Source organism: Taurulus bubalis, assembly GCF_910589615.1.
Source record: "Taurulus bubalis genome assembly, chromosome: 7".
NCBI lineage: Eukaryota > Metazoa > Chordata > Actinopteri > Perciformes > Cottidae > Taurulus > Taurulus bubalis.
Window position 1 is genome coordinate 17,928,747 of NC_136595.1, and position 27,420 is coordinate 17,956,166.

At 38.8% G+C, this 27,420-nt stretch overlaps 2 protein-coding genes across 3 annotated transcripts; both read right to left on the reverse strand.

Annotated features, from left to right (window-relative positions):
* Positions 1 to 17,067: 17,067 nt before the first annotated feature.
* ptger3 (prostaglandin E receptor 3 (subtype EP3)) lies at positions 17,068 to 19,000 on the reverse strand (the record flags this gene model as incomplete). Its single annotated transcript, XM_079221027.1, has 2 exons — positions 17,068 to 17,394; positions 18,146 to 19,000. The coding sequence occupies 2 exons, from the start codon at positions 18,998 to 19,000 to the stop codon at positions 17,068 to 17,070; spliced, it is 1,182 nt and encodes a 393-aa protein (XP_079077153.1).
* Positions 19,001 to 21,171: 2,171 nt separating this feature from the next.
* zranb2 (zinc finger, RAN-binding domain containing 2) lies at positions 21,172 to 25,019 on the reverse strand. Of its 2 annotated transcripts, none has more exons than XM_079221020.1 (10): positions 24,900 to 25,019; positions 24,181 to 24,227; positions 23,972 to 24,080; positions 23,702 to 23,784; positions 23,534 to 23,610; positions 23,223 to 23,357; positions 22,973 to 23,136; positions 22,398 to 22,457; positions 21,585 to 21,866; positions 21,172 to 21,363 (listed from the first exon to the last, which is right to left on the reverse strand). In XM_079221020.1, exons 1-10 carry the CDS (start codon positions 24,953 to 24,955, stop codon positions 21,306 to 21,308), a joined length of 1,071 nt encoding a protein of 356 aa, XP_079077146.1. In that variant the 5' UTR covers positions 24,956 to 25,019; the 3' UTR covers positions 21,172 to 21,305. The 2 variants fall into 2 exon arrangements, with proteins under 2 accessions (XP_079077146.1, XP_079077145.1); XM_079221019.1 differs by having other exon boundaries at positions 24,175 to 24,227.
* Positions 25,020 to 27,420: the final 2,401 nt, after the last annotated feature.

Sequence of the window (27,420 nt, forward strand, 5' to 3'; positions counted from 1 at the left end):
TCTAATTCAGGATTTCAGTTGCCACCATTTAAGGTTTAGTATGTCTGCTTTTTGTTTTTGTTTTTCAATCAGAAGTTCCACACTAGGGTGGACCTAAATAAAATCGAATTGTCTATTTTACTTTAAATGGGACCATAACTTAGAAAATGAACATCGTTCAGACTTGAAGCTAGCAATTGAGACCATAAGAGTAATCTTTATAATGTTTACTGAGGCAATACAGTGGAGCCCGGTTGGTCATTTGAAAGAATGCAAGTTTAAGACACCTGCAGTGGCTTCACTTTTCAGAACTGGAGGTTTTTCGGCCTGTTTTTGTGATTGTGATTGTTTCATGAGATTCCAAAAGCTGTTTCAGAGGGTTTTCTATCAAACTTTAAGATTCAAACATATATGATAACATGCATCTCAAAATAGCACTTCATGATCAAGTTGGTATACGTCTATATATACGCCCACGACCAAGAGACCTAATCAAACAATGCATTAGCCCAACTCACAATACTTGATACTTGATCGCTCCACAGGAACAAACGGATGAATAGGAAATGATCAGACAGAAGTATGGTTGCATTATATTTGAATCAAAGTAAATTGCAGTGCCTGTGTTCATCATAATAGAAACACATTTGCAAGTGCATCAGAAAAGCTCAATGATGTGTTTTTAATAGTTTTATTTTTTTAAACAATGGAGCTCTATGGCTCCATTGGCGCAGAGAAGCTATATCAGGCTGCAGACACAATACTTGTAAGTAGGCTCAACTAATTGTTGATTTTTGTCTTTTAATGGGATATATTGACATTAAGAAAACATGGTTTTGGTAGTCCACAAGTCAAACCCTATGGTGCACATGGCATGACACTCTAATAGACTCAAGTCAGATCAAACAAAACAGTCACAAATCTGATCCCTCTCTGACAGATGAACACACCAGGTCCAGAGTCAGGTCTGACCAGTCACATCAGTGGATGGTGACGAGAAACGTCCTCCAACAAACACAGACATCTGCGTCACGACACCACCACCCTCCTCTTCAAGTGAGTGCATTCACATCAGCAGCCTTATAATAACCACAATCATATAGTTAATGTGTAATCGCCCAAATAACTGCAAATAATTGCAGTAAAATAATTGGCAGCATAATCATTGTGGAACAACATAGTTTCTGTTTCAACCTGATTAAACTCCTCTCATTTAGTTCCTCCTTGTGCCACAACCGAAACACATCTGCAGGGTTTCGAGTCTATTGGCTTTATCTTTCTAACAATTGTTTGTCTAGCTTAAGCAAGAACAATGCCCCTCTTGTTGTCGCCCTTCCAACTTCAAACAAAAGAGCAGAAAATACTGCTGAGAAAATGTAATTTACGACTTAATTCATTAACTGCAACCTTCTATGAAAAACCAAGGGTGCCAGTGTTGCTACTCAGTCACAGCAAGGTTGTTTTCCTCTATTGACACCATATTAGTAATAATGGAAAACCCATTTCATCCTGAGACATAAACTGAATTATAGATACAGGTTGGTCAATATACTATGAAAAAAAAGAACAAAAAAAAGTTAATAGGCCATTTCAAAAATGACCAAACAGCCATAAATCAGCTGCTAAGTGATCCGTTTACGATAATTTCTAGCCCCAATCTAAGAATATTCTTCTGCTGTATTAACACTTCATCAGTGCCAAGTCCTTCGAGATTAATGTTTGCTTGGAACATATTTAACCGCAACCTCAGTAATGTATTGACTTGTGGTGATCTCAGTCAGCCCGTCAGTGTTTGCCCAACTGAAATGTTCTCTAGTGCCACCATCAGGCAAACATATCAACATTGAAATAAATATGTAAATAATGAATAGTGATGTATATAATGTATCACTAAGAAATATCTGGCTTATTTGTCTTTTCAATATAAAACCCTACTCAGAAGTACAGATCAGTACCACAGTACAAATCCTACATCACTAATAGATACTAAAAGTTTACATCAAATCTATCAGATACGTTAGCTATACATATTCAATTAATGTTATAAAACAATACATCAACTACCTATTAAGAGGAGTTACCAACTGTCCAACACAAGAGTAAAAACCAGGCCATGGTGCCGAGTGTGTGTGTGTGTGTGTGTGTGTGTGTGTGTGTGTGTGTGTGTGTGTGTGTGTGTGTGTGTGTGTGTGTGTGTGTGGACAGCATGCAGGGTCAAGCCTCAGCAAACCTATTTAGAGGTTAAGCCTTTACAAGCAATAGTAGGATAAAAACCTTTTCAAACTTTTTCAACAAAGAATAGTTGGCAATAGAAAGATCATTTGAAGATTGTCTGTCATGGAATCAAGTGTAACATTATCATGTCTCTCTTCAACATTGGAACGTAGGTCGTCGGCCTCAGGGGACAATGACAGCATGGCCAAGTGTCCAACTCTTGCCGACTTCGTCCCCGTTAGATCCACTTCCACCATTTTTCCAATAAATGTTCAGGAATCCTCGCTCCATCGATTCTCGCTCAACAACTAGTCAACAACTAACGTTAACTAACTGGTAACAGAAGCACGGATTCTAATGTTGTTTGTAACACCGGAAACATGGGGAACTCTCTCTGTTTCTCCTATCTGTTTCTTTGAATAACATGTGTGAAGCCACAGTTCGTTGTCACAGTTTCTTTCCAGGTCTTGACCGTTCAGTTTCACATGAAGATATTAATCAACTTAACCTGCTTCTTCCAAACACCCGAGGGACATTTTGAGGCTGTCAGGCGATGGAGGGGCACTGTTTCATTTCATAGAAAACTGTGCATCTTGCATACTAACTTGCTGAGTTTCTTTTGAAAGAAACTCAGAGTAGTATTATTAAAGTAATATGTGCTCCATATCAACCAACTACAGAAGTAAAGTGCAACTTTCACAAATAGTGTCACTTTAATATTTTAAGTACGTAGATTTCCTGTTCATACTTTTGCAATTAACTTTCAGATTTCAAATTAATGTTGAGACTTGTGTTGGAGTACTTTTAAACTGGTGTACTGCTTATTTTACCTCAGTAAAAATATTATTGTCAATATAGTGCTTGTAAAAAAAACATCATAGTATTGTATACAATACAGATCAGGAATACTTTGTTTATTTAATTTCACCATAATTTGTTGTTTGACAGAATGGGCTTAATCAGAAAAATAATTACATCCAGCTGCTGTGGCAGTTATCAGTTTAAAAACCCTATATTAGTAATTTTCATTCCTGTTCTGTGGTCAAAACGACAGAAACTGAACCTCCAATATGGTTGAGTGCAGAGCAGACAAGGAGGAAGAGGGCAGAGTGCTTTTATAAAGATGTATGAGGTTGGATTTGTCCCATAAGTGCTCAGGCAGCGCCAAGCAGATTGGAGGATGCAAGGCACATCATTTCCAAAGCCATTCACATTGCACATCAATACCCCGGGCCACGTGGAAAAACATCAAATTCATATGTCTTTGGGGAGGCCAATAACATACAGCGGATTGAAATGAGAGGAAATGTTGAGAACTTTTGTTGTAGGAGCAGAGCTGGAGGGTCCAAAATGGCAAAAGAATCTCATCCCCAAAAAATATTTGAAGCTGCAATGTAGCACCGAGTGATTTGTCTTACAATTGTATTACTGTCTTTATTGCAGTGTTGCCCTGGAGAATATGGCTGCAGTAAAATTCAATCATGATAAGTCTATTATGTTGCTTTCTTCTACTGCATTTCTGTATAACGGTCAACTGGGAGCTACTACCACAATGTTTTACGATGTTTCCACACGTTTTGTTACTGAATTTAAATAAGGTTTCCCCCGTGTAAACAGTAGTGTTCACTGGGCCCAGACCTCTTACAGTTGAACTCCTTGAAGATGTTGCACCCATTTGTTTTATACATTCATTCATGATTATGCAAATGTGGCTCAGGACTATTAGCATACAATAGTGTGTATATTCAGCCACAGGAAACAGTGGACCATTATCCTTCAGTTAATCACATGCCCATGGACTGGAATTTTCCTTTTCCACGTATTCCATGAAAAAGCTCATTTTCTACCAGATATATGAGGCAATCCTTAAGATTTTAGTCCTGGTTGATGTGGAATTTCATTTGGTCTGATGTCTTGGCTGCATCCAAAATTCCAATCTAACATGCTATTTTTGTACATAGTTAGTTTGTGTACATAGTTTCATTTGTTGTGTCTAGACAATGGAAAAAACTGTAGTGTATATTTCCCGGGAATGTCACCACAATCACCCAGTTCGTAAAACTGTGAATACATAAATGTTGCAATACTTTCATTAGTGGGCTATATTCAAAATGGCACACTAAATAAGGTAAGTTTCATTCAACAACATGGACAATTTCACTTTCATAGGAATCGCTGACATCAACAAGTAACAGTGTTACTATGGCATTGTATCAGTGCCATGGATTCTATGTCTACTTGTTGTGTGTGCTGAGCGCAGCTGAGTGTGACTGTTTACTTTACTAATTCTATTAGATACCATGCAGACAAATACAATTAAGAGGGTGAAATAAATCCCATCTGGTTCGTGTCTTCATTCCAGGTTTGTGTGGCATTACCGTTATCTTCATGTTAAATGACTAAAGGTCATAAAAAGCTTTATTAATATGCTAATAAAAAAGACAAACAGAGCTCCTTTTAAGCATAACCTTGCAAGTTGACCTCCCATGACGCTGAACCCATACACACACACACACACACACACACACACACTAACACACACACACACACACACACACACACACACACACACACACACACACACACACACACACACACACACACACACACACACACACACACACACACACACACACACACACACACACACACACAGGTTATCCATTTAACGTTTACCCTCCTGCCACTGACAACTTTTTTATCGGATCAAAAATGTCATTTCCGTTTTATTGACCTTCCATTATAATTAAACTGTGATAACAGCATACATATATTTTCTTTTGCTTTATTGACACTTTACTTTATTGAAGCTATGATTACCTTTTAATGTGCGCATCTTTTTAGGACAGGTTTTTTTTTTATTGCAACCATGTGGACAAACTTAAAAAGGTACACAATATACTTTTTGGCTGGCCAAGATATTAAAGGAAATCTTTTAATCTTTTAAAAGCTTTCTAATATTTGCTAAATGTATTCAGTCTACCTCTGGAAAAGAAGTGTCACTAATATTTGGCATATTCATTAATGTAACATTACAACTCAATAAACACACTATCTCTGAAGCTACATTAACAGAGTGATCGCGTGACGTGACATGTTTTTTAGGATACAATTTAACTTTCTTAAATTGAATATGCTCTGCTATTTTATTGTATTGTATATATTGAGTATTTTTCAAACTTAATATCTGTATGTATCTATATCTATATCTATATATCTATATATATATATATATATAGATATATATATATCTATATATATATATATATATATATATATATATATATATAGATATATATATCTATATATATATATATATATATATATAGATATATATATATATATATATATATATATATATATATATATATATATATATATATATATATGTATCTACCTACCTACCTACCTACCTACCTACCTATCTATCTATCTATCTATCTATCTATCTATCTATCTATCTATCTATCTATACATGCTTGACTCTGCAAGAACGAGACAACTGTGAACCATTGGTGAGCGTCTTTGCTGGACTAGAAGTGCTGTGCAGACGTCGGATGGATTTATGGCTTCATTAGTTTATGATTAAACAGCAGAGATCAACAGTGACAGACTGCAGCGTACAAACTGATAGGTGTCTCGCAAAGGCTGACCACAATTCTCCCCATACTAATAAAACACATAAATCAGATGTGAGATTGAGAGTAAAACGTTCTTGCAATAAAATAGTGACTATTAACGAGTCAGTCTATATATATATATATAAAATCATGAGTGAGGTTTATATAATTTGCTTATATGATCTACAGCAGGGGTGCCCAATACGTCGATCGCGATCTACCAGTCGATCGCGGAGGTAGTGCGGGTAGATCGCATGCCATTTAAAAAATAATAATAATAATTAAAAAAATTAAAAAAAACTTTAGCGACAAAACCCAACTCCCAGTGTGCAAATTAATGTCAATCACTACGGACGCTGCGCCCGCAATGGTTGGCCGCTTGAATGGATGTATTGCCAAGTACAGGGAGATGTTTTCCCCGACTTCCTTAATTACCACTGCATAATACACCAACAAGCATTATGCGCTACAACGCTAAACATGAAAGAGATCACGGATGTGGCAACAAAGATCGTCTAATCGAGCGAGAGCTCTTCAAAGACGGATGTTCTGTGCGCATCTGGAGAAGGACTGCAGCCACTCTGACTTCCTGCTGCACACTGATGTGAGATGGCTTATAGAGCTCTGTCCGGAGATACAGGAGTTTCTCCATGTTGTTAAACATGCAGAATACAACCAACTAAGAGTATGTCAATATGCTCACGTTTCTGAATTACAATTTAAAACGTGTGTAAATTGTGTGTTCCCCTGAAGGAGGGAGCAGCAAGACGTGGGACTGTAATGAGTCATTTTGATTTACTTTTAAACCCTTGCGCTTTAATTATCGGATAGGATGGACAATTTTTTTTAACTTTTGGACTTTGAATGGCACTTGCAGCCCAGTTATTCTTTAGTTATTTTGCACTTTCAGAGGCTTGATTGCTATGTTGAGTTACCTTTAAAGCTTTATTTGTACTTTTTCTTTATTTTTAAAGCATATTTGCACTTTAATTTGTATTACTATTTAATTTATTTGTTCTGATGATGTTCTGATGTTCAGATCTTGTTACTCGAATACATTTGAAGTTCAAATTCCAACATTTTGAGTTACTATTCTTAATTTGCTATGGGAAATAGTCATTAGATTAGTCGATTAATCGAAAAAATAGTCGATAGATTAGTCGTTTATGAAAATAATCGTTAGTTGCAGCCCTAGAGTCAGCCTTTTCCCACATGAAAAAGATTAAGTCCAAACACCGTTCCACCATGACTGATGACCATTTGGTCTGCCTGACGCTGACTACAAGCAGCTACTGTCCGGACTATGCAACCCTGCTGGTTCCATGCAGTGAAGTCATCAGAGCAAAATGTAATGACCAAAAATGTACAAAATTGTATTGTGTCATAAGGGTTCATGCAGTTATGCAAGGTTCACCAATATTGTAAATATAAAGTATACTCTGTATATTTATACATTAATAATGCTTTATATAGATATAAGCATTATTAATGTAGGTAGATCTTTTTGACTTGGTCATTTTAAAAGTAGCTTGTGAGCCAAAAAAGTGTGGGCACCCCTGATCTACAGCATCTGTTGACGCTTCATCTTTTGACATTTTTGCGTATGTTCGGTCCCACTGGAAATCAAGTCTCCACACACTGATGATTAAGTAAATAAGCATTCCATATTTCATTTTTATTGTCATTCATTGAGAGCATACGCCAACATCATACCTTTCTAACTGTATTTGGGGCCATAATGGGTAATTGCCTGAGGACATACAGTCAAATCTTTTCCACAGCAGCAACGTAATTGTGTCCAGGGGCTGCTGGATCCCCTCTGCAGCCAGCAGGTGACCTTGTGATGCTCCCTGGTTGCTTATCTGACCTGACGATACTTCGTCCTCAGCCAAAGCCCAGCAGCATTGTCTCGGTTTATTCCCACATTCCACACTCGGTAAACAGAGACCTGGTCCATACATTCAAAGTATACATTAAAAGCATAAGCAAGGTAAAGTAGAAGCATCCATCATCAACCCGATTAATTCAGTTAAAGTCATGCCGCCGCTCCTCCAAGAGAGGCCCTAGAGGAGCAATTATGTAATTTAGAGTGAACAGACATTCATCTCTCTTAGCATAATGGTCTGTGGAAGGAGAGCATTAAATAAATACCAGCAGCAGTGGTCGACTGACATCCTTCAAGGACACAATCCAGACAATAGAACACCTTTGAGATATATATACATTAAATCAAAGACCAGCTTGGTGAGGATTCTTGATAAGACTGATGTTTTTGTTGCGTGAGTGCTTTGCTGCTTTAAGACATGAGACAATAATAATAATAAATCACTTAAACAGTGCTACCTTGCTATTTCTACAGCCATTACAAACAATCTAGAGTACGTTGTATGTCTATTATTCATATTAACACACCAACATATGCTATGATATAAAGTGGTTGCCTATATATATATATATACATATATATATATATATATATATATATATATATATATATATATATATATATATATATATATATATGTATATATATATATATATATACATATATATATACATATATATACACATGTATATATATATATATACATATATATATATATATATACATGTATATATATATATATATATACATATATATATATATACATATATATACACATGTATATATATATATATATATATATATATATATATATATATATACATATATATATGTATATATATATATATATATATATATATATATATACATATATATATGTATATATATATATATATATATATATATATATATATATATATATATATATATATACATATATATATATATATACATATATATATATATATATATATATATACACATACCACATACCCACACATCCTCAGTCTATTGAGCTTAACAGCGATAAATAATGGCCGGATAAAGCATTTAATGGTCTCACCAGAATGTTTCAAATGTCGACAGTGCCCTTACTCAGCAGTAAAATTGCTACATGGTGTGCAGAGCCCGGAGACGCCGCCTGGTGATTTACAATATTCATGACTAATTGAATTAATAAGATAATGGAAAGGCCTTTTACCTTTTTTTTATTGAGGGTATCTTAAATGATCACTTCGTTGTCACCAAAGTGGAGGAGGTTAAACATCAGAACACGTTGGGCTTCACATAGCTTGCTTGAGGATTACCTGACTGTAGTTGTAGTTACTGCCCAGCTTGGGGGTTAAGGTAACTGAAAGTAAAATACAATTAGAACTTCTTAAAAAAAAAAATCCTAATTAGTGATTTTGACATTAAAGAGGAGGCTGCTGCACCGGAACATGGTCATATATTTTACAAATTGGTACCATTTTAGCTGACATTTAAGTACTCCCTTTAAAACTCGGAAAAGTTGTGGAATACTTTTGAGATCACTACGTGTACTCACAAAAAAATGCTAAGGTGTAAAAAGGTCAAATATATCAAGATAAAAAAGGCTTCCTCCAATGCAAGTATTTAGTGATCAAAGGATTTCATCTCTACACTTTCATCAGAGCCTTTTCTCGCAGTCTAAATAGCCGGCAGCAGGGGAAGGACCCAAATGCAAATAAGGCAGGCAGATTTGTGCAGTTAAACAATTTCATACAGAATTGACTTACAAATCAGACAGCCCAAAAAAAGTCAGAAACAATAAACAGGATACAAAAACAAAACTCCATGCACCAAAGAAGTGGAAGTGCAATGCAACCTGTGGAAGTGGAAGTGCAATGCAACCTGTTATGTGGTAAATGTTCAATACTTCCATCTCTAAAAGTTTGAATCGTTCTATTGTTTTGTTTTGAGCAAAGCATTTACATACATTCTTATCCTCTTATGTTAATAATCTGCATGATCTCTATTTGTGCCACACGTCACCCTAGAGATCATACATGTCACCCTCATACACGTCACCCTAGAGATCATTTAAAGCCCGAACAGGGAAATCAACTTTACAAATCCCCCCCTCTACTAATTATCACTTGGTTTCTCACGGAACCATAAATTCGTGCTCAGGCACCCTGGGGACTCTTAGATGGAACACCCTGAAGAGGAGACACAACAGAGGTAAGTGACTTGAACACAGTACACATTGCATCGTATTTGACTGCACCAAGAATCCTGAGGCGTCTGTTTGCAGGGGGAACGACTGTGCAGCACGGAATGGGAGCAGATGGAGCTTTTGAGCTCCATGAAAGCTCGGCTTGGTCCAGTGTACTTTTTTGGGTGCTGAGGCTCTTAGGTTGTTCCACACAGGTGAACACTGTGCAAAGTGGGGAATGAACTTCCTGTACCACCCTACCAGGCCAATGAAACTTTTCACCTTCTTCTTGGTGGGCGGAACAGGGAATGGCTTCAACCTTCCCCACTTGAGGTTTGATCTCGCCCAAGCCAATCACAAATACAAATACTCAACCTCTTTCTGGGCTACTGCACATTTCTTTTGATGGATTGTCAACCCTGCCACTTTAATACATTGCATCACTTGTTGCAGATGTGTTTTCCACCCAAGACTGGCTGAAAAACACCACATCGTCCAAGTAGGCAGCTGAAAAGTCAGACACGCCCCTCAACACATGGTTCATTAGTCTCTGAAAGGTGCTGGTGCCCCATGGAGGCCAAATGGCATCACTTTAAAGTGATACATACCAAATTGAGTCTTAAAGGCGGTCAACTCACAAGCTTCCGGCGCTAGCGCAACCTGCCAATAGCCTTTACTCAGGTCCAGAGTAGTGATGTATTTTGCTCTCCCAACTCTCTCCACCTGGTCATCAATTCTGGGCATGGGATATGGATCAAAGTGAGACACAGCATGCAGGTATCGGAAATCAATGCAAAAGCTCAGTGTGCCATCTTTTTGGGGTACCAACACAATAGGGCTACACCATTCACTGATGGATACTTCAATTATACCGAGTTCCAACATCAACTTGATTTCTTTCCTTAACTCAAGCACCAACCGATCAGGAATCCTGTAGTTCCTAGGCTGCCCTGGATCATCTTTATTTAGCCGAATATTAAGCAGGACAAGGGTGGTGAATCCTGGCGACGAACTGAAGAGCTTTGGGTCGAGAAGAGTTGGACAGATGTGACAAATCCAAAAAAAAACGCACATCCTGGCCTTACAAGTCAATATAAGTCATGTTTTCATGTTTATGACACTATTCCACAATAAATATGAACATAAACCATGAGTATGACTCGAAGGGACTTGAGAGTGACAAGAGTGAAGTTTTGAAAATATGCCATTTCATATTGATAGCATTTAGCTACACAGGATTACATACATTTTTGGAATCCTTAGAGCCTACTGAATCCACCAATAACGCCAAACCAACCTTTGCCAAGATACACACCACATTGCCATTTATGTAAAAACAAAATTGACTTACTTATGGCTGAAATAAGATTTATCAGGCCTTGTTTAGACTCATTAGCTTGCTCTCAGTCTGGAGCACATGGCCAGAGTGAAGCGAAGACCGTTCAGGGACCAGGGAGGGAGTGGGAACTTTCAGTGTTGGCCGACTTGACACGATTGCTCGAAAATTCTGAACTAAAGTAATTATTAAAAATACTTAACTTCACTCAATCAAACCCACATTTTGCACATATACTCCTAACATATAGATGAATACGTGTATTGATTTAGTTACGATATGTATAAACAACTTTTAGTTTTGTTTTCCTTTTCTGTGAACTATCATAAACTAATATACCACTAACACATATATTAACTCATTATCTATGTTCTGTATATTATAGCTTTTTTAATTATTTAAATAGACCTTGGGGTTTAGGAGATATTCAGTAAAGTTGAATGCAAACCATTCACAATTTTTGCCATTAAATTGTCTGGGGTTAAGTTTACATGGAATTTCTGATATTTCTTTACTCACTCTGCCATATATATAGTTCATAGGTGACCTAGCCAGTCCGTCTCATGACTTCATAAGATCCATGCCACTTGATCAAGAGCTTGCTATCAGAAGTAGGAAGCAGTAACAGTACCTTTCCCCCTGGTTCAAAAACCCTCTCTCTGGCCTTTTGGTCATACGACTTATTTTGGTTCTGTTGTGCCATCCTCATGGTCTCCTGGACCAGTGCTGACATATCCTCCAACCTTTCTCTCACCGTGACCACGTATGCCACCACGTTCTCTCCCCCTGATGTAGGACTTTCCCAGTAGTCCTTCAGGAGGTCCAGTGGCCCTCTCATATGGCGTCCATAAAGCAGTTTGAATGGTGAGAAGCCAGTTGAAGCTTGTGGCAGGTAGGTGAAGATTAGACAAGGCAGCCATTGGTCCCAATCAGTTCCTGTGTGGGACACAAATTGGCACAGCATGTTTTTCAGTGTCTGATTGTATCTTTCAACCAGCCCGTCCGTTTGGGGATGATAAGGGGTGGTCTTAATTCCCTTTTGAGTTTGTCTTGTTCCTTAAAGCTGTGTACCAATGTTTGTAATGGAGGGTCTTCATTACAAATGGCAAAACTTTAAATGCTGGTGTTCCATTATGCCTCTATCTTTAACAATAGACTGTATTAACACATAGTAGGTGTTTATCTGTTTATCTTTAGCCTAATCCATCTGTTTTAACAGTGCAAAGCCAGTTAAGTTTAAAATGAAATGATATAAAGCGAAATGAACATTGTTTGTCTTATATTTAATATGTAGCATATTAAATGCATGTATATACATATGAATTGCACTACCAGAGAAAAACAGCCAGAAACCTTAGTCTCATGTATCACACTTCTCAATTAAAATAATCCATGCAGTGTTTGGTGCCACATCGTTCCATTTATTGACTCATGTGAAACACATTGCACTACAGGTCAACAAACAATAGAAGCCTATACATGCTTTGAAATGCCCTGCAGCAACAAGATTCACAGTGTTTGAAACATTCACCAGTGAAAATACATTCACGTCATTCTCAGTTGAATCATCACTGAAATGACAAGCAATTTCAGTTTGAGTATTTGAACAAAAGCAGATTTCAAAAAGGAAAAATTAAGCCAAAGAAGCCAACCAGCGGACATAAGTGGTTTCATGCTGTGTTTTGACAATCCACTAGAACGTCCCCATTCCTCTTTTATATAATATTTTTGTATATATTGCTTGGCTCACTCTAACCACAGTTCAACCAGGAGATACACTACTTGTAAAACACTGTACACTCCACTAGTATCCGTCATTCATTAGTAGGATGTTGAGAATGTATAAATATTGAATTAGAAAGCATGCTTCAGCAGCCACAAAAGCCCAACACATATTCAAAAAAGATGTCCCGATCCTACAACTTTACACCATCACATTAGCAAAGCACTCTGCTGCAAAATGAATCAAAAGGCTATGTTGAACTGAGTCAAGTCAAGTAGAGGACAAAGACACAAAGTACCATAAGGACACTTTGATAGGTAGATATTTATCTTTTCACCTCAGCAACATGTTATGTAAGCCTATCTTCAACAGATAGCAAAGATATCTGCAGGAGAAAAAAAAGAGTTGCAAGATGTACAGCATTCCTGACCTGAGCAACAGTGTACAGAGCGAAACAAGAGCACTGACAAAGAAACAACAGAAAGCATGTAGATAGCCCTCATCTGAGAATCGTGTCTCAGAGTTCGGAGACATTTCACTTTGAAGAGTTAATGCTAAACATTCAAAAGCAGAGGCGTAATGCGAACAACAGATAAGAAGATGTACATTTGATAGGTTTGTATTAGCATTCATCAGTGGAGCCTTGGCTGGTGCGCCAAACCTGTTTCCACTGTACTATGTGAACTTCATCACGTGCTCTTTAAATAGACTTGAGGGAATCTACAAGCCCTGCACGGCGACTTCGCTCAGTGGCAGCTCCAAATTGCAGCAAAGAGCCATCATGCACCTTATCAGTGAACTGCTTGCTCATGCAACATGTTTACTAACTGTGCCAGTCTGGGATTTCATGATACCACAGAGTCAAGAAGGAAAAACAATTGTTAACAGTTCTCTCTAGCAGGACACGTGATGTTAACATCCTCTATTTTAGTCACCATACCCAATACCAGACATTTACAGGAGTTAGATTCATTGCTGTTTTTGTTTTATACGATATGGTCAAAATTATTATTATGGCACAGTATTTTTTTTTTCGGGGGTTCATAAAGTAATTATCTAAATACTACAACATTGTTTTACAGTGTGTAGAAACTCTTTGGAAAATGCATGTTTAAAAACTTTGCTAAAATGCTAAATATCCAACAAACAAACATTTCTTTTCATAAACAATCTCTTCTTGTCTTGAAATCTCAAGACATCAAGTGACTCCTCAGCTTGTGAGTTAATCAGTAAATCACTTCCATGCATTAGTGACTTGAGTGAGAGAGATGGTGCCAGCTGGCAACACCAGATTCTCCGAACCTCATAAAGCCTTGTTCAACATCATTATGCAATTGTACACAGTTATTGTAAATGCAGGACTCTTGTGTGTTCCTTATACAAATGGACAACATTCAAGCATGTGAGCAAAGCTTCAGTCTGTATAATCAAGCTTGATTAATATGCAATAGCATGTTTGGAGTTCTGACAGACCTCTTAATGAAGCTATCTTCTATCATCGGCTTGGAAGATTACACCACATGGATCAATAAACTGGAATTTGCAGAATGTTTAATCTCATGTGTATCTCCCTGGTTCTAATGCACATTTATATTGCAACTCTACTGCAGAACCACAGCAAGCACTCCTCATAAACACTGTGCCTTAAAGAGGGTGGAAATGCATCATATTTTCTATTTACAAAGAGTGAATTGTAATTCTGCCATTTTCCTTCCCCCAGTGGCGGTTGGGTGGGATATAACACACTGGAAAAATACAAACCAAATGTAGGGCCAATTAGCTTCATGGGATATTCCTTTGCGTAATTATTCTGATGAACAGGAAGCTTCAGACTCTCCAGGACAGGGAACTGAAATAATTACATGACGCAGATTCATATGGAGGCTGATTGACTCAATTGTAAACCTCCCGTATCCAATTGCAACTTCATAATACATGTAATCATTGTTTTAAATGCATGGATTAAAGCCCAGATGTTTCAGTTGAAGTGCATATTAACTCCAGCACAGGATACAAGCTTAAAATGCAGCGGCACAAGCACAATAAGTGAAGCATTTAGGAAAGTGAACATGCCTCATATTAGTGTGAGAACACTTGAAACCCATCACTTGTTGAGGAATACACTGGTGTTTTCTGCATAATCATAGCTGATAATGAGCTCTAAAATAATAATAAATAATGCCAAATTACATTCCTGAACCAATTCACCACTATTTCCTCCATATTTTTGTTCTTGTTCGCAACCAAGGTTAATCTTTTGAGTGGGTTTCTAAGACTCTTAGATACAAGCTTCTCAATTCTACAACAACATAACTTCTTCTATTTACACATGGCTTTTGCAGCTAACAGTTATCTTCTGGGTCATTATCACTGAGCTTTTATGTATTCTCACATTTGAGAGGCAAAGGCAGGCCCGGGCGAAGCAGAGTGCACACAAGTCTAATCTTGTTGGTTGATGTGCTGGGAAGGCAGTGCTGTTGGCGTGAATAAGTGTCCCATAATGTGAAGGTTACCATGACAGCAAATGTGCCCATCCTTGAGATGTCCATGAGTGAGATACTGGATCTCTTCATCAAATACATTTACAATGACAACGTAGTAATGAAAGATCATATTTACATCACTGTTATGTTAAGTCTTCTGGCACTAAAACCAAATCCACTCTTGTGAATTGCACTGTACCCATTTAAAAGAAATGCACTTTTAACTTATTGTTAGAGGTAGCATCAAGGGTACAAAGACACAATTTGGCTGATACGAACAAAACATTTGAATATGAAATGCTGAGTCAATCACCACAGAATAAAAAGCGTGAATTCGTACAGTAGCTAAAAAAGATAAACACACAGCTCCAGCCCCTGTGTACTAATGACTGCCTAACACTGTTGGCCAACATACTGATGAAAGCTTGTGAAACCGCATATATTTTGTGCAGCAGTTGAACAAGCTGTTTCGGGCATGCCAAATAAGTTTTTGATCTTTTTTTAAATTCTGATTTGTACAGTTTGTACTTCCTTCATTTCATTATTTTTCTTCTCGTCAGCCTCGTATCCAAAGACCTCCCCTCTCTCTACGTATATTGATGTAACTTGTCAAAAGACTGCGCAAATTGTGTTTGTTTCTCTCCGTAAACTTTTGGCTGGGAAAAGTAGATACACTTGTCATTACACACTGTGTATTAACAGAACAAGAATACTATTAATCCGTTAGAATACGCAAGGATTTCCTCAATGACACTTTTACAGCCTTGTAAGTATCCAGACACTCTGCCATAATCTCATAATTATAAACACCACAAATACAATCCTTTCCTTTAAACACTCCTTCAATAGAGTGAAATTGAAGCTATAAATTGCTGAGAAAAATGTGCACAGAAATATACCAGTGCACTCATATTCAGGAGAATGGGAGACAAATGAAATGCTTCACATTTTATGGTCCTGGCAGCTGGCCGTGGAACACCATGTACAGCATATTATATAATTTACAACAACTGATGCCCATGTGTCAGCATTCAGAAACAGCTCCTCTTATTCTACTTCTTATTCACAAATAAATAATCTTACTATCAACAACTGGCTCCAGTTTAGGATTTGCACTTTTCTTTTGAATGGCCACCGAGGTTACATTTCATGTAAGGTATGGCAACGCTATTTACAACTTAATATAAACACATTTACAGTTTATTCTTAATTTACAGACATTCACAAACAAAAACTTCTCCTTTAGCTGGTTTATGGCTTCTAGTTGTTGAAAGCAATGACTCAGTTCAGAAAGTAAGAAAGCATGAGATGCATCACTTCCATATAAGTCCACTTAGAGGCACACATGACCAGTTCTTGGTCCTGGGAAATGTTATCAAAACTGAAAACTAGCAATGAGGAGATTCCTGGACACGCTGCAGCCGAATGCAAGAGGTGACACAGTCATGCATCCTTATACTGACTGGGTGACTTTAAATGGAATTTGTTTGAAGCAAATGCACCCAGAGCAGACTTGGCTGGAGGACATGAAGATAAATGCCGTCCCATGTTTTTCTTGACACATCCAAGACAATAGTGTATCCATTTTCAAATCCATCCAATGTGTCCCTGCTTCAAAGTCACAAGATAGCGATCCCTGTCAAAGGTTGATTTAGCTACATTGTGGTTTCTGAAGGTTGATGCTGTCTTGCTTCGGCTTGTTGAGGGCATCCAATGCTGTCTGGGTCGCCTTCTGTTCCTCTATGGAGCAGTTGGACACTGCATTAGCCACGATGCAGAACTTGCGCAAGAGGATCTCCCTGAGGAGCAGATAAACCCACGGGTCAAGGATCTGGTTGAGGGAGGCCAAGCGGATCGCTGTCAGAAAAAAGTTACAATCTAACTGGACGTCCCGGCTGGAGATGTGATTGGAGGACACTGCGGTTGCATTGCAGTCGTGTGAGGACACCCGGTTGGAGACCATCCTCAGCATGAGCACCTGAGGAGAGAGGCAGGCACAAGTTGTATGAACCAATAGGATAATGAGGACAACTGTTTTTCTTTGAAAATGTACCATTGAGGAAGCCTCTCAGAAATCAATGTCACTTGTTGGCTGGGAGATAATATCTTGTACATGTAATGTCAGCATTCTCAAGAGAATCCTGAGTAGATATACCAAACAACTAGAACAGCATAATGTCCACATTCTAGGAACCCACTCTGCCGTCACTGCTACCGCAGGGCTGTGGTTTCTATTAACGTCCTCAGTGGGACTAATATGTGTCTGACATGACCTCATAGCACATTGAGCAGACCCCCCAAACAGGACTTGGCTAAGTGGATTGCTCCTTAATGGATAATGGCAGCTACATGGCAAAGGAATCACACATGACAGTATTTATCTGACGGGTTTGTGTTTGTGGGGCAGAGAAGAGAATTAGAGTAACAGAGGGTGACTGAATGAATGAGTGATAGAGGGAAGCAGGAAAGTGTGGTGTGTGCAGCGTCTACTCCTGCTATCCAGGACTGTTGTGCTGTTTGTGACAGGCAGCTGATAATAAATAAATTTATGACACAAGCCAATTTATCAGGTTAGTATCTGGGCTGTCAGAGTATGACATTTTAAGAGAACATATGCATTATTAGAAGATACAAAGAAAGTATTAGTAGTAATATATCAGTTTAATTTGCCCATATGGGACTATTGGTTGTAAGAATTGTGTAGGCTGCAATCGCCCATAAAAACATACCAGCAGAGGAGACCAGCATATAAGGAGGACGCACATAATCCCTAACAGCTGAATGACGGTCTCCGTGGTCAGCCGTTCCCACTGCTTTGAAGACTTAGACGTGCCAGACTTTGTTTTACACCGGTTAATTAAGCCCCGGATCGTCACTACGTTGCAGAAAAGTGTAACAAGCAGTGAGAAAATCCCAAGTCCGGCGAAAGTGATGGCGAAAAACATATTGCCGGGGACTTTCCTGTCCCCCGTGCTGATAAAGCACCAGGTGCCCGGCCACTGGCGTGTGTATTGCCCGACGCCCAGAGTGGGCAGCAGCGCAAAGAGCAGCACAAGACCCCATATGCCAGCCAACGTCTGCTTTGTCACACTTGTCTTCATGTGGTTGGAGTACCAGTGGGGGTTTGTTATCGCCAAAGCTCTTTCGATTGCCATGGCGCTGGCCAAGAAGAGAGAGCACAGGCCACAAGTTGTCATGCACACACCGAAAAAAGCGCACAAGTTGCCCGATGAGTCGATACGGTCCCATTTCAGATCAGCTCGGTAGACTGATATCACTATTGGACTTGTCAAAAGCTGTCCAAACAAGTCAGTTAACGCCAGCGATCCAATGCAGAGCAGGAAAGACTTTTTCCTTTTATTTTCCTTCTTTTTGTAAGAGATGTACACCAGCATGAGAGCTAATGAGTTGCCCACCATGCCGGTGATCATCATGGTTATGGGGAAACCAACTGATACGGATCCACAACTGGAATTCTTGGTGGCATTGCCTTCGCGCAATGACTTGGAGACGTTAAAGTCCAACATCTCTCCATTTGGGATTTGCAAGCCCTCCCGATAATCACATCCGTCGGTATTCATCATTTCGAAAATGATAAGCCTATGTACAGCTGATAACCCATGTGTGTGTCCGGCATCCTCTTCTTCAAACTGCTTCAACTGCTTGCAGTGCGTAAAAGCGCGTCAGGTCCTTTACGCGCAGGAGGCGGGACTGTGACGCGCTCAGAGGAAGCAAACACGGTACTGAATACACTTTGGAATTATTAACACGATTGTTAGAAACCTTGTCGGACATCTGCAAAATTTTGATTTTAAGATCTTTACATTTATATTTAAAAGCAGAAACTAAAACACTGAAGTGTAACACTATCGCAGAAGCACCTGCTCCGGACCCACACGAGTCAATTTCCTTGAGATTATCATCACATTTAGGTGAAGTCATGCACACAGGGGCAGATCCGTCGAATGAGATCGGGGGATAACACACACAAAAAAAAACTGCTCGTCGGTTCTTAAGCAGACACATCACTGAAACATTGTCCTTGAGCATCTGAAAGCAGATAGTTTAGGATTAAAAGTGCGGTTAAATCATACGGCTACCTCTGGTTGGTGATGGAGAATATTGGTAGGTTGTATTCATAATTTCTCAAACTAATATACACACTACAGTTAATGAGTTTAGATCATTAGACTCATATCACAAAAAAACTGGCCATATTATATAGGCCTATGTTTTAACCTACTGGCCTCTTAACTACCAGTAGGCTACAGTCGGATAGCACGTGTTCCTTTCTCCGCACAGAAGCACAATCAGCATCTTGCAGCAGGCTCGTGACGTCGGCCAACCTACACATAGTAGTAGTAGTCTTAGTAGTAGTCTTAGCCATGTTGTATCAGCCACTAGAGGTAATGAGGATAATAGCCTACTATGTATGTGACTTTCGTCCTGGTGCATTTCCCACTATATGGGACACCGATGTTCATCCCGAGGTCCCTCTCTAAACTCAGCATCATAGGAACAGTAATGAGTGCCACCTGTTGACCGCAATGAGAACGACAACATGAAAGTGTGCAGCCCAGTCAATATTCAGTACCTAAAGCCAACTATTTAGGGACATTACAATTAGTTTGAAGTCGAAATTAACCAGCCTACATCATATCTTTAGCGAGCTAGACCATAGAGTAATTTAGCCCAACTAGCAGTACTTCACCATAAAAAGCCTTTAAAAAGGACAAAAAAAAAAAAAAGACTTATGTCACCGTTATTGAATCAATTGCATAGTTATGGGACATCTAGTTTAATGCTACTTGTTATCATACGTCTTCAGTGGACTGGTTACCTTGCAGGTTTCTCAACGGTGTTACCATGACTCTCTTCCCATCCTGAGATAACTGCTAATAGCAGAGTAATTGCATCTGTCAGATTTAGAACAATTATTAAAACAGTGCTCTACATATCAGGTCTCTCTAGACTTTCCAGCCTTACTGTGGCAAAATAAAACATACAAGAAAGTAGCAAGAAACCATTTCAACAGGAGTTTATTTACAAGTGTACATTGGAGTTGTTTCACCAATAAAGTAGTGTTGCCACACTACCATTAATCGGGATATACTGTATGGTGTTGGTTATTCTGGGTGTACTAATCTGGAGCACGGATATCAGTGTTTTTTTTTTTTATGTAATAGTTTTCCAAGTGACAAATTAAGAGGAATAGTTAAGTGGTAAAACAGGCGACAACTGTGTAAAGGAAAAAAAAAAGAAAAAAAACAGTGAACACCTAAACTAAAGAATTTTGTATTTACTGTCATTAAGTGAAAACAAGCAATATCATAAAGTAAAATACTTACCTTGAAAACACAAAGCAAAATATATATATTTATGAAGAAAATACAACGGGGCCCAAATTCATTGCTATGTCTGTTATTGTAAATTGGTGCTTAAGTACTTCACCTTTTATTAAAAAAGAAGAATGCATTCATTAAAAAAAATTAAGTGGTGAAAAAAAAAGTAGTCAAAAAAATATTTACTTCAATTTCCCCACAGATGAATAGAATAAAATGTACTGCCACGTAGATAATGGGTTAAAATGGCATACAGCCGCTTCACAGTATATCTGATTTTCTATGGGACCAAACATGTATGTTCATTGGACACCTGCAGTTACAGACACTTGTCACAGATTGTGTATGTGGTTTTGAAAAAGGAGCTCGTATTGATGGGTAACGGCTGAGAGAAGCCATGTTGCCGCTGTTTTTTTTTTTTTGAGGGAAATAAGACTTTTCAAGGAAAATGGACAGCATACTGAAATGATGTAGTTGTATCCTTGAAACACAACATGCACTTTTTTTGACTAAGGTTCCTTTACTGGCTTTAAAGACTGTAATTAAGTTATTTCTTTTTTGAACTGGAGCCAGAATCGGATGATCCAGAGGACTGTCCGCGGCGCCTGAAATCACACAAACACGATGGGAAGAAGAACAAGGTCAGCAAGTTTAGCAATTAACACTTACTTGTGCATAGTTGAAAAGAGTACACGGTCACAAAATATAAAAACAACGTAACAATGTAAAATGTGAACATATTTCTGCAAATCTGAATTCCCTTAAGCGAGGCGACAGATGGCTAATATTTGACAGTGCCATTGTGGTATTCCACAGAAACCCAAACCTTTCGGACGAATGTGATCTAGAACGGCGCCGCTTTCCCTCTCCAGATGAGGACCTGGAGCGACTGCGCTTCTTTCCCCTCTCCGGTGAGGAGGAAGGTGAGCGGGACCTCTTCTTGGGAGAGGAGGAAGGTGAGCGGGACCTCTTCTTGGGAGAGGAGGAAGGTGAGCGGGACCTCTTCTTGGGAGAGGAGGAAGGTGAGCGAGACTTCTTCTTGAGAGAGGAGGAAGGTGAGCGGGACCTCTTCTTGGGAGAGGAGCCCTTTCCAGACCTGGAACTGGATCTTTTGGAGGAAAACCAAGCACTGAGGTCAGTAAGGCTAAGACAGCGTCTCAACAGTGTGGGTATTTATCAAGCTTCTCAGATTGAGAGCACGTCTCTATAGATTAGTGGTACTGAGAACATTTTAACCAAAACTTTGAATAAAATGTTTAGCTTCCGCTGGATATAATGAAAGCCAGCACCACTGTGAGATGCTTGATGAAGACCCCAGATGTCTATTCAGACTTTTCAGCCGTGGTAATATTCAAATGTAGTTCAGGTCGTACACAAACTGTACTTTTTAAGCTCTCGAGCCCAATTGAAACTTGAAAAAAATGTACATCAAAATAATTAAAAACAGTCAGGGCAATTTCAGTATTTTCCAAATGATTTCAGACCAAAATAACTATCTGCAGAATGAGAAAGAGGACTGTAGTGGAGTAGGTCAGATCCAGTCTTTGTTCAAACTTGAGCTAGGGAACAGGACTGTTCTGGAGCTTTCAGCCCCATACACACACTCTCCAAGGGAGAGAGTGCATGTCACCTCATTCACCTGGAGTGGGACCTCGAGCGAGATCCTGACCTGGAACTGGATGAGCTTCTAGAGCGGGACCTGAAAGACAAAAAACAGAACCTTTCCAATATTTCCTGAACAAGCAAAAAGCCGCTTCATGGTTCACACGGCAAAACACAGACAGATTTAACTACACAGAAAATTTGAGTAAAACTATTCTTGCCTTACTGATGAGCAAATATTCTGAGCAAAAAAATAAGCATATGGGGGTTTGGAGAAATAACCCAGAAAATAGAAAGACAACTAAAACCTGTAGAGGTAGCAAGTGCAAACAGTGAACACAAGTGCATTCCAAGACTACGATACGAACAATCAATGCATTTCTCCTATTTTAAGTCATAGGCGTTTCAAAACAAACATTAAAAAGGGGTTTTGCAGAAGAATATTCAGTTTGCACATCACGTTTCTAACACCAGACGGGGGAGGGTTGATAAAACAAAAAACAATAAATTATCAGAATACAACATGTAATTTATGTTGATCAGTAAATCAGAAGGAAGATTGAGCTGATACTGACATTTTGCCCGGAGTTACCCTTGACCTGTACCCTTTACCTGGACCTCGACCGTGAACTGGAGCTTGAGGAGCGCGAAGATGAGCGGGACGAACCCGACTGACTGCCCTTTTTCTTAGCAGGCTTGTCCTCATCGTCACTGGCATCCAGGTCGTACTTTGACAGGTCTCCCTCGCCATCTCCTTCTTCATCATCTTCATCATCCTAAGAAGTGTATAATATTCCATTGTTGTGGGCACATTTTATAGTACTTGTATTTATGAATGTCCAGCTACAGCCACAAAACTTACATCCAATTTGTATTTGGAAAGGTCACCCTCATCGTCTTCCTCTTCCTCCTCCTCCTCCTCCTCATCTGGAACTTTTGCTACTTTTGGTACTTCTTTCTTTTTTTCGTCACGAAACTTTTTCTTTTTCCTACCAAACTTGGACATTAAAAAGAGAACATAATCTTGTCAGTGAAAATTACCTTTGACAAAGAAAAATGTAGTTAAATAATTTCAGGACACAAAGTAAACATGGGTATGCTTACATGCAACTTACAGTATGTCAGCTGCATTGTTTCAATGATCAAAACAGTAAATTGTCAGGTAGAACTCACTTCATCATATTCACCATCGGAATCCTCCCGTTCAATGTATTCCACATTCTCCCTTTCATTGAAACCTCCACCATAACCTGAAAGGCAAAGAGGAAGTAAAAATGGCAATCAATAACCATCTTTCAAAGACGCACCAAAAACTGGAAAACTATATATCTGGTTGGTTACCCGTTCTCTCTTCAAGCTTGGCATACTTTGGGGTGTTACACATGTTGCACTCTGACCTCCTAGCCCAATTGACATTGCCACATCTGTATAAGGACAGGAGGAAAGGAAAAATAAAAATCAGGAAGATCAACATATTTTCCTTTTAAAACACATTTTCCAACTTCTCATGTTTTTCATTCATAAAAATGTGAATCTTTGTCTATTTGCACCAGCGTCTGGTTAACCAAACATTTTGGTAGTCCCTTATAGTTCAAAAAAATAAACACGTACGTTTTGCATTGCCAATCATTTGCACTGAAGAGGCCTCTGCTCTTCTCAGCCAGAGTTTTCCCAATCTCTGTTCCTCCAGCTTTCATCATCTTTGCCTCTGTGGTTTTCTCTGTGCAAGCAAAAAAAAGATATTTAATACATCTGCTTTTCGACAGTATGTATTAAACGTCTTAAACATATGTGTATTTGCATAAAGGACTCACCCATACCACATCTGTTACAACTTGTTCTTCTAGCGAAGTTCACGTTTCCACACCTGCAAAAGCACACACAATTAATACATTGCAGACAGAGATAGCGCGCAAGCTGGTCACTTCAGTATTCAGGCGTAAGTCGAGTGTGCTGCAAGCAAGATGAGTGGTGTAGGTGTATTCATGGTGCATGTGGCACATCGTTGGCACATGAGTCGTGAGAGTCGGTGTCAAAAGGCCTGTGCACTGACGGCAGCAGCTGGCTTGTCGTTCATGGAAGACGTTTTTAACGCAATTGTGCAACATGACACTGCTCTATTTAAGTTAGACTCTAAACTCATGACAACTTGGCTTCTACAACATTGTAAACACCGCCCTCAATAGTGAGTGGGGACTCTCACCCAACCTACAGAAGCTAACGACAGCTAGCTTGATGTCTTACAAGTCTGCGCACACTGACAACTATTGGAGACTCGCTGTCACGTAAAATCAAAAACCGGTCCTCGACCGGAAATGCTTGAATTTATTCGCAGTGTTTATTCTGCGGATAATGCAGTAACTTAAGTAAGAAATTAGGTAAATGTGAACTAAGCTAGTTGGCGTTAGCGTGACATGCTAGAAGGCCGAAGCTAACCACCGTTTGCATGTCAGCACGACCAGCAATTTAGGCACAAAATGTGCTGATACACTCGTACGTGAAATGGAGGAAAACTCATCTGAATGAGAGCAGCACTCACTTCTTATCAGGACAAATCCAGTCCCCGTCGCTAACTCGAAAACTCTTCCCCGACATGTCTGTGGCTGTTAGCTCTCGTTGGCAGGGTGTGCTCTCAGTGCTCAAGCAGCAGCTAGCTAAACTCGGCGCCTCCTCCTCCCTCGGTTGATGCCTTCAGGTGCAGTTCAGTAGCATTATAAACTCTCCTTTCTTTTGATTTGATTTTGTACATAACTTTAACCAAAAATAATCACTCTCCGATAATTATTTGCTTTCCATTATTTCAAATCAATTACATGTGGATGTATTTAAAAAAAGTCTCTTTACGATAAGTTTTAAACGAAATTATTGGCACAGTTCTCTGCTTCCCCCCCTCCACAGAAGACATGAATGCATCATTAACAAACCAACCATTGTGAGAGTAAAAAAATAGTCCCCTTCAAATGTGGTGGTGTGGTATTAGCCTTGAATGATTCTGTCAGTTTTACTCAATCAATAAAACAGTAAAACGTTATATTTGTTGTTTCATGTTTCATGAGTATGCAAGCTCTTAGCAATGCAGATTACATTGATGGCTATAAACCTATCAAACAAACTTAATATCCCTCTAGCTAGCCAATAGCAGCCCATCATATTTTGTTTTCAATATCAACGTTTATCAAATGCTATTTATTTAAAAAGAGGGAATTTATAGACAGATGAGTAAATTATTAATATTAGGATTTAAAAAAAACTGAAAGTCTGCATTCACTTTGTTGATTTACAAAGTTGAACCTACTCTGAGTACATTAGGATAGAAGATACTGAGACAGTGGATGTCAAGTGACAGTAATTTAGCTCATGACTGATTCAAGATCTGTTTATAATGATGAATATTATTAACTCAGAATTCAAATCTAGAAGTATGATACCTTGATCTTTTTAGTTTTGTTGGTCCTGCAAGGCCAGTATTAGCCACTAGATGGCATTTAATGCCAACGTTTAACAATGCACATGTTCATAAACCCTCCTGTTTTGTTTTGGTCTGTGTCTTCTGCTCACAGGTTCCCAATGGTTTTGCATGTTCATCTAAATCAGGACTGTGTAATGTAAGGTGATGTGAAAAGTCACTTTTAAGACTGGTAGAGTGTGTGCTTACATGTATTTTTCTGAATTCAACATACACATTACTTGTATACATGTATCATAGTCTTTCAAATAACTATCCAAAGCAGGACCAATTATTATTACATTTGGATTAAAATTTATTTTGTGTTTTTGGCAGAATATGCTCTTCTTTTACTGTCACTCACAAACATATTAAAGAGATGATTACTGTTAACCTGTTAAGTGTAGTAGTGTTTGTAGATTAATCAAATGTTCTAGACATATGCAACATATCAGAGAATTGATATATTGCACATCATATTATTATATATTGTATACATATTGTTTTGCAAAAAGAAATCTCTTAATATCAGGGTAGTTAAGATACAGGAAGTAACACCTCATATGTTGAGATGTAACTGCTATTATTAGGAAGAAGGAAATGCTTTAAGTTGGACTGTGATAATACTTAACAAAAGCTATAATTTAGGTAGACAGCAGAGCTTAGGCTGCTCTAGCGCCCTTGTCCACCCAATCTCCTGCTGGTCAAAGTCAAAGACTCTTGGAGGTCACTGTCACAGCTGGTCTATGAACCTGAGGCCACACAAGAAGCCATTTCAGGGTTTCAACTGGAGTCTATTACTTTCTTTTCTTTGCCCTCTTTGCCCTCTTTTCCTCTTGCCTGTTTTTACAGGGCTGAAATGTGTGTTGATGCATGTCGTTTACAGTACGCCTTGGACAAGACGAGGTGTATTTAATCAGACTTTTTAATCATACATCATTTTAATCCTCATGTATCTGTTAGGGAGACACGCACTTGATTTATGAGCCCCACGCTAGGTTTATTATGACTAGAGACGAGCAAAAATAAGGTACCAGAGGGGAGAGAGGCGCATTTCCGTTAAAGAAAATGACTCTTGGACCTTCATCGATGTAATTCACACACAGAAGGCAGAAGTGTGATATTGCATGAAAACAACAGCATCCATACACACATATTGTTCAAGATGAGGCATCCTCTCCGTTCTATTCCGAGTTTTCTTTCCGTCATTGAAGTCATTTTTCAAAAAGGAAGCCTCTATTCCTCTCACTGATAATGCAGGAGCCATCGACACTCACAGGTTTAAAGTGAGGATGTCCTTTCTGCTAGCTTTCAGTGTTGCACACAACTGAGTGAGCAGAGATATGAAGCAAATGAAGCCATGAATAACTAATAAGAAGAACATTGCCAATGCTGTGGTATGTTGGTTCCCGGCACAGAGTTTCATAAAAGATTGAGCGAGGAGTCTGGCGATTAAATAGCACTTAGGTAAACAACGTCCAATTACATTAAAGAGGCTTCACCGGGGGGTAATGCCTTCTTAACTTCACGGTTTCCTTTTCTGGCCAATGTACAGCCCACCAGCTGATTATGTCCAGGGGTCAATAACACTACTAAGAGAGATTTTTCTTGGTGT

Excerpts from the sequence above, each read along its gene's own strand:
- zranb2 (XM_079221019.1), bottom strand. The coding sequence starts at position 24,955 with ATGTCGGGGAAGAGTTTTCGAGTTAGCGACGGGGACTGGATTTGTCCT. Across the intron at positions 23,785-23,971 it reads AATGATTGGCAATGCAAAAC|ATGTGGCAATGTCAATTGGG; the intron begins GTACGTGTTTAT and ends GTCCTTATACAG. Across the intron at positions 21,867-22,397 it reads CGCTCGAGGTCCCACTCCAG|ATCCAGTTCCAGGTCTGGAA; the intron begins GTGAATGAGGTG and ends TTCCTCCAAAAG.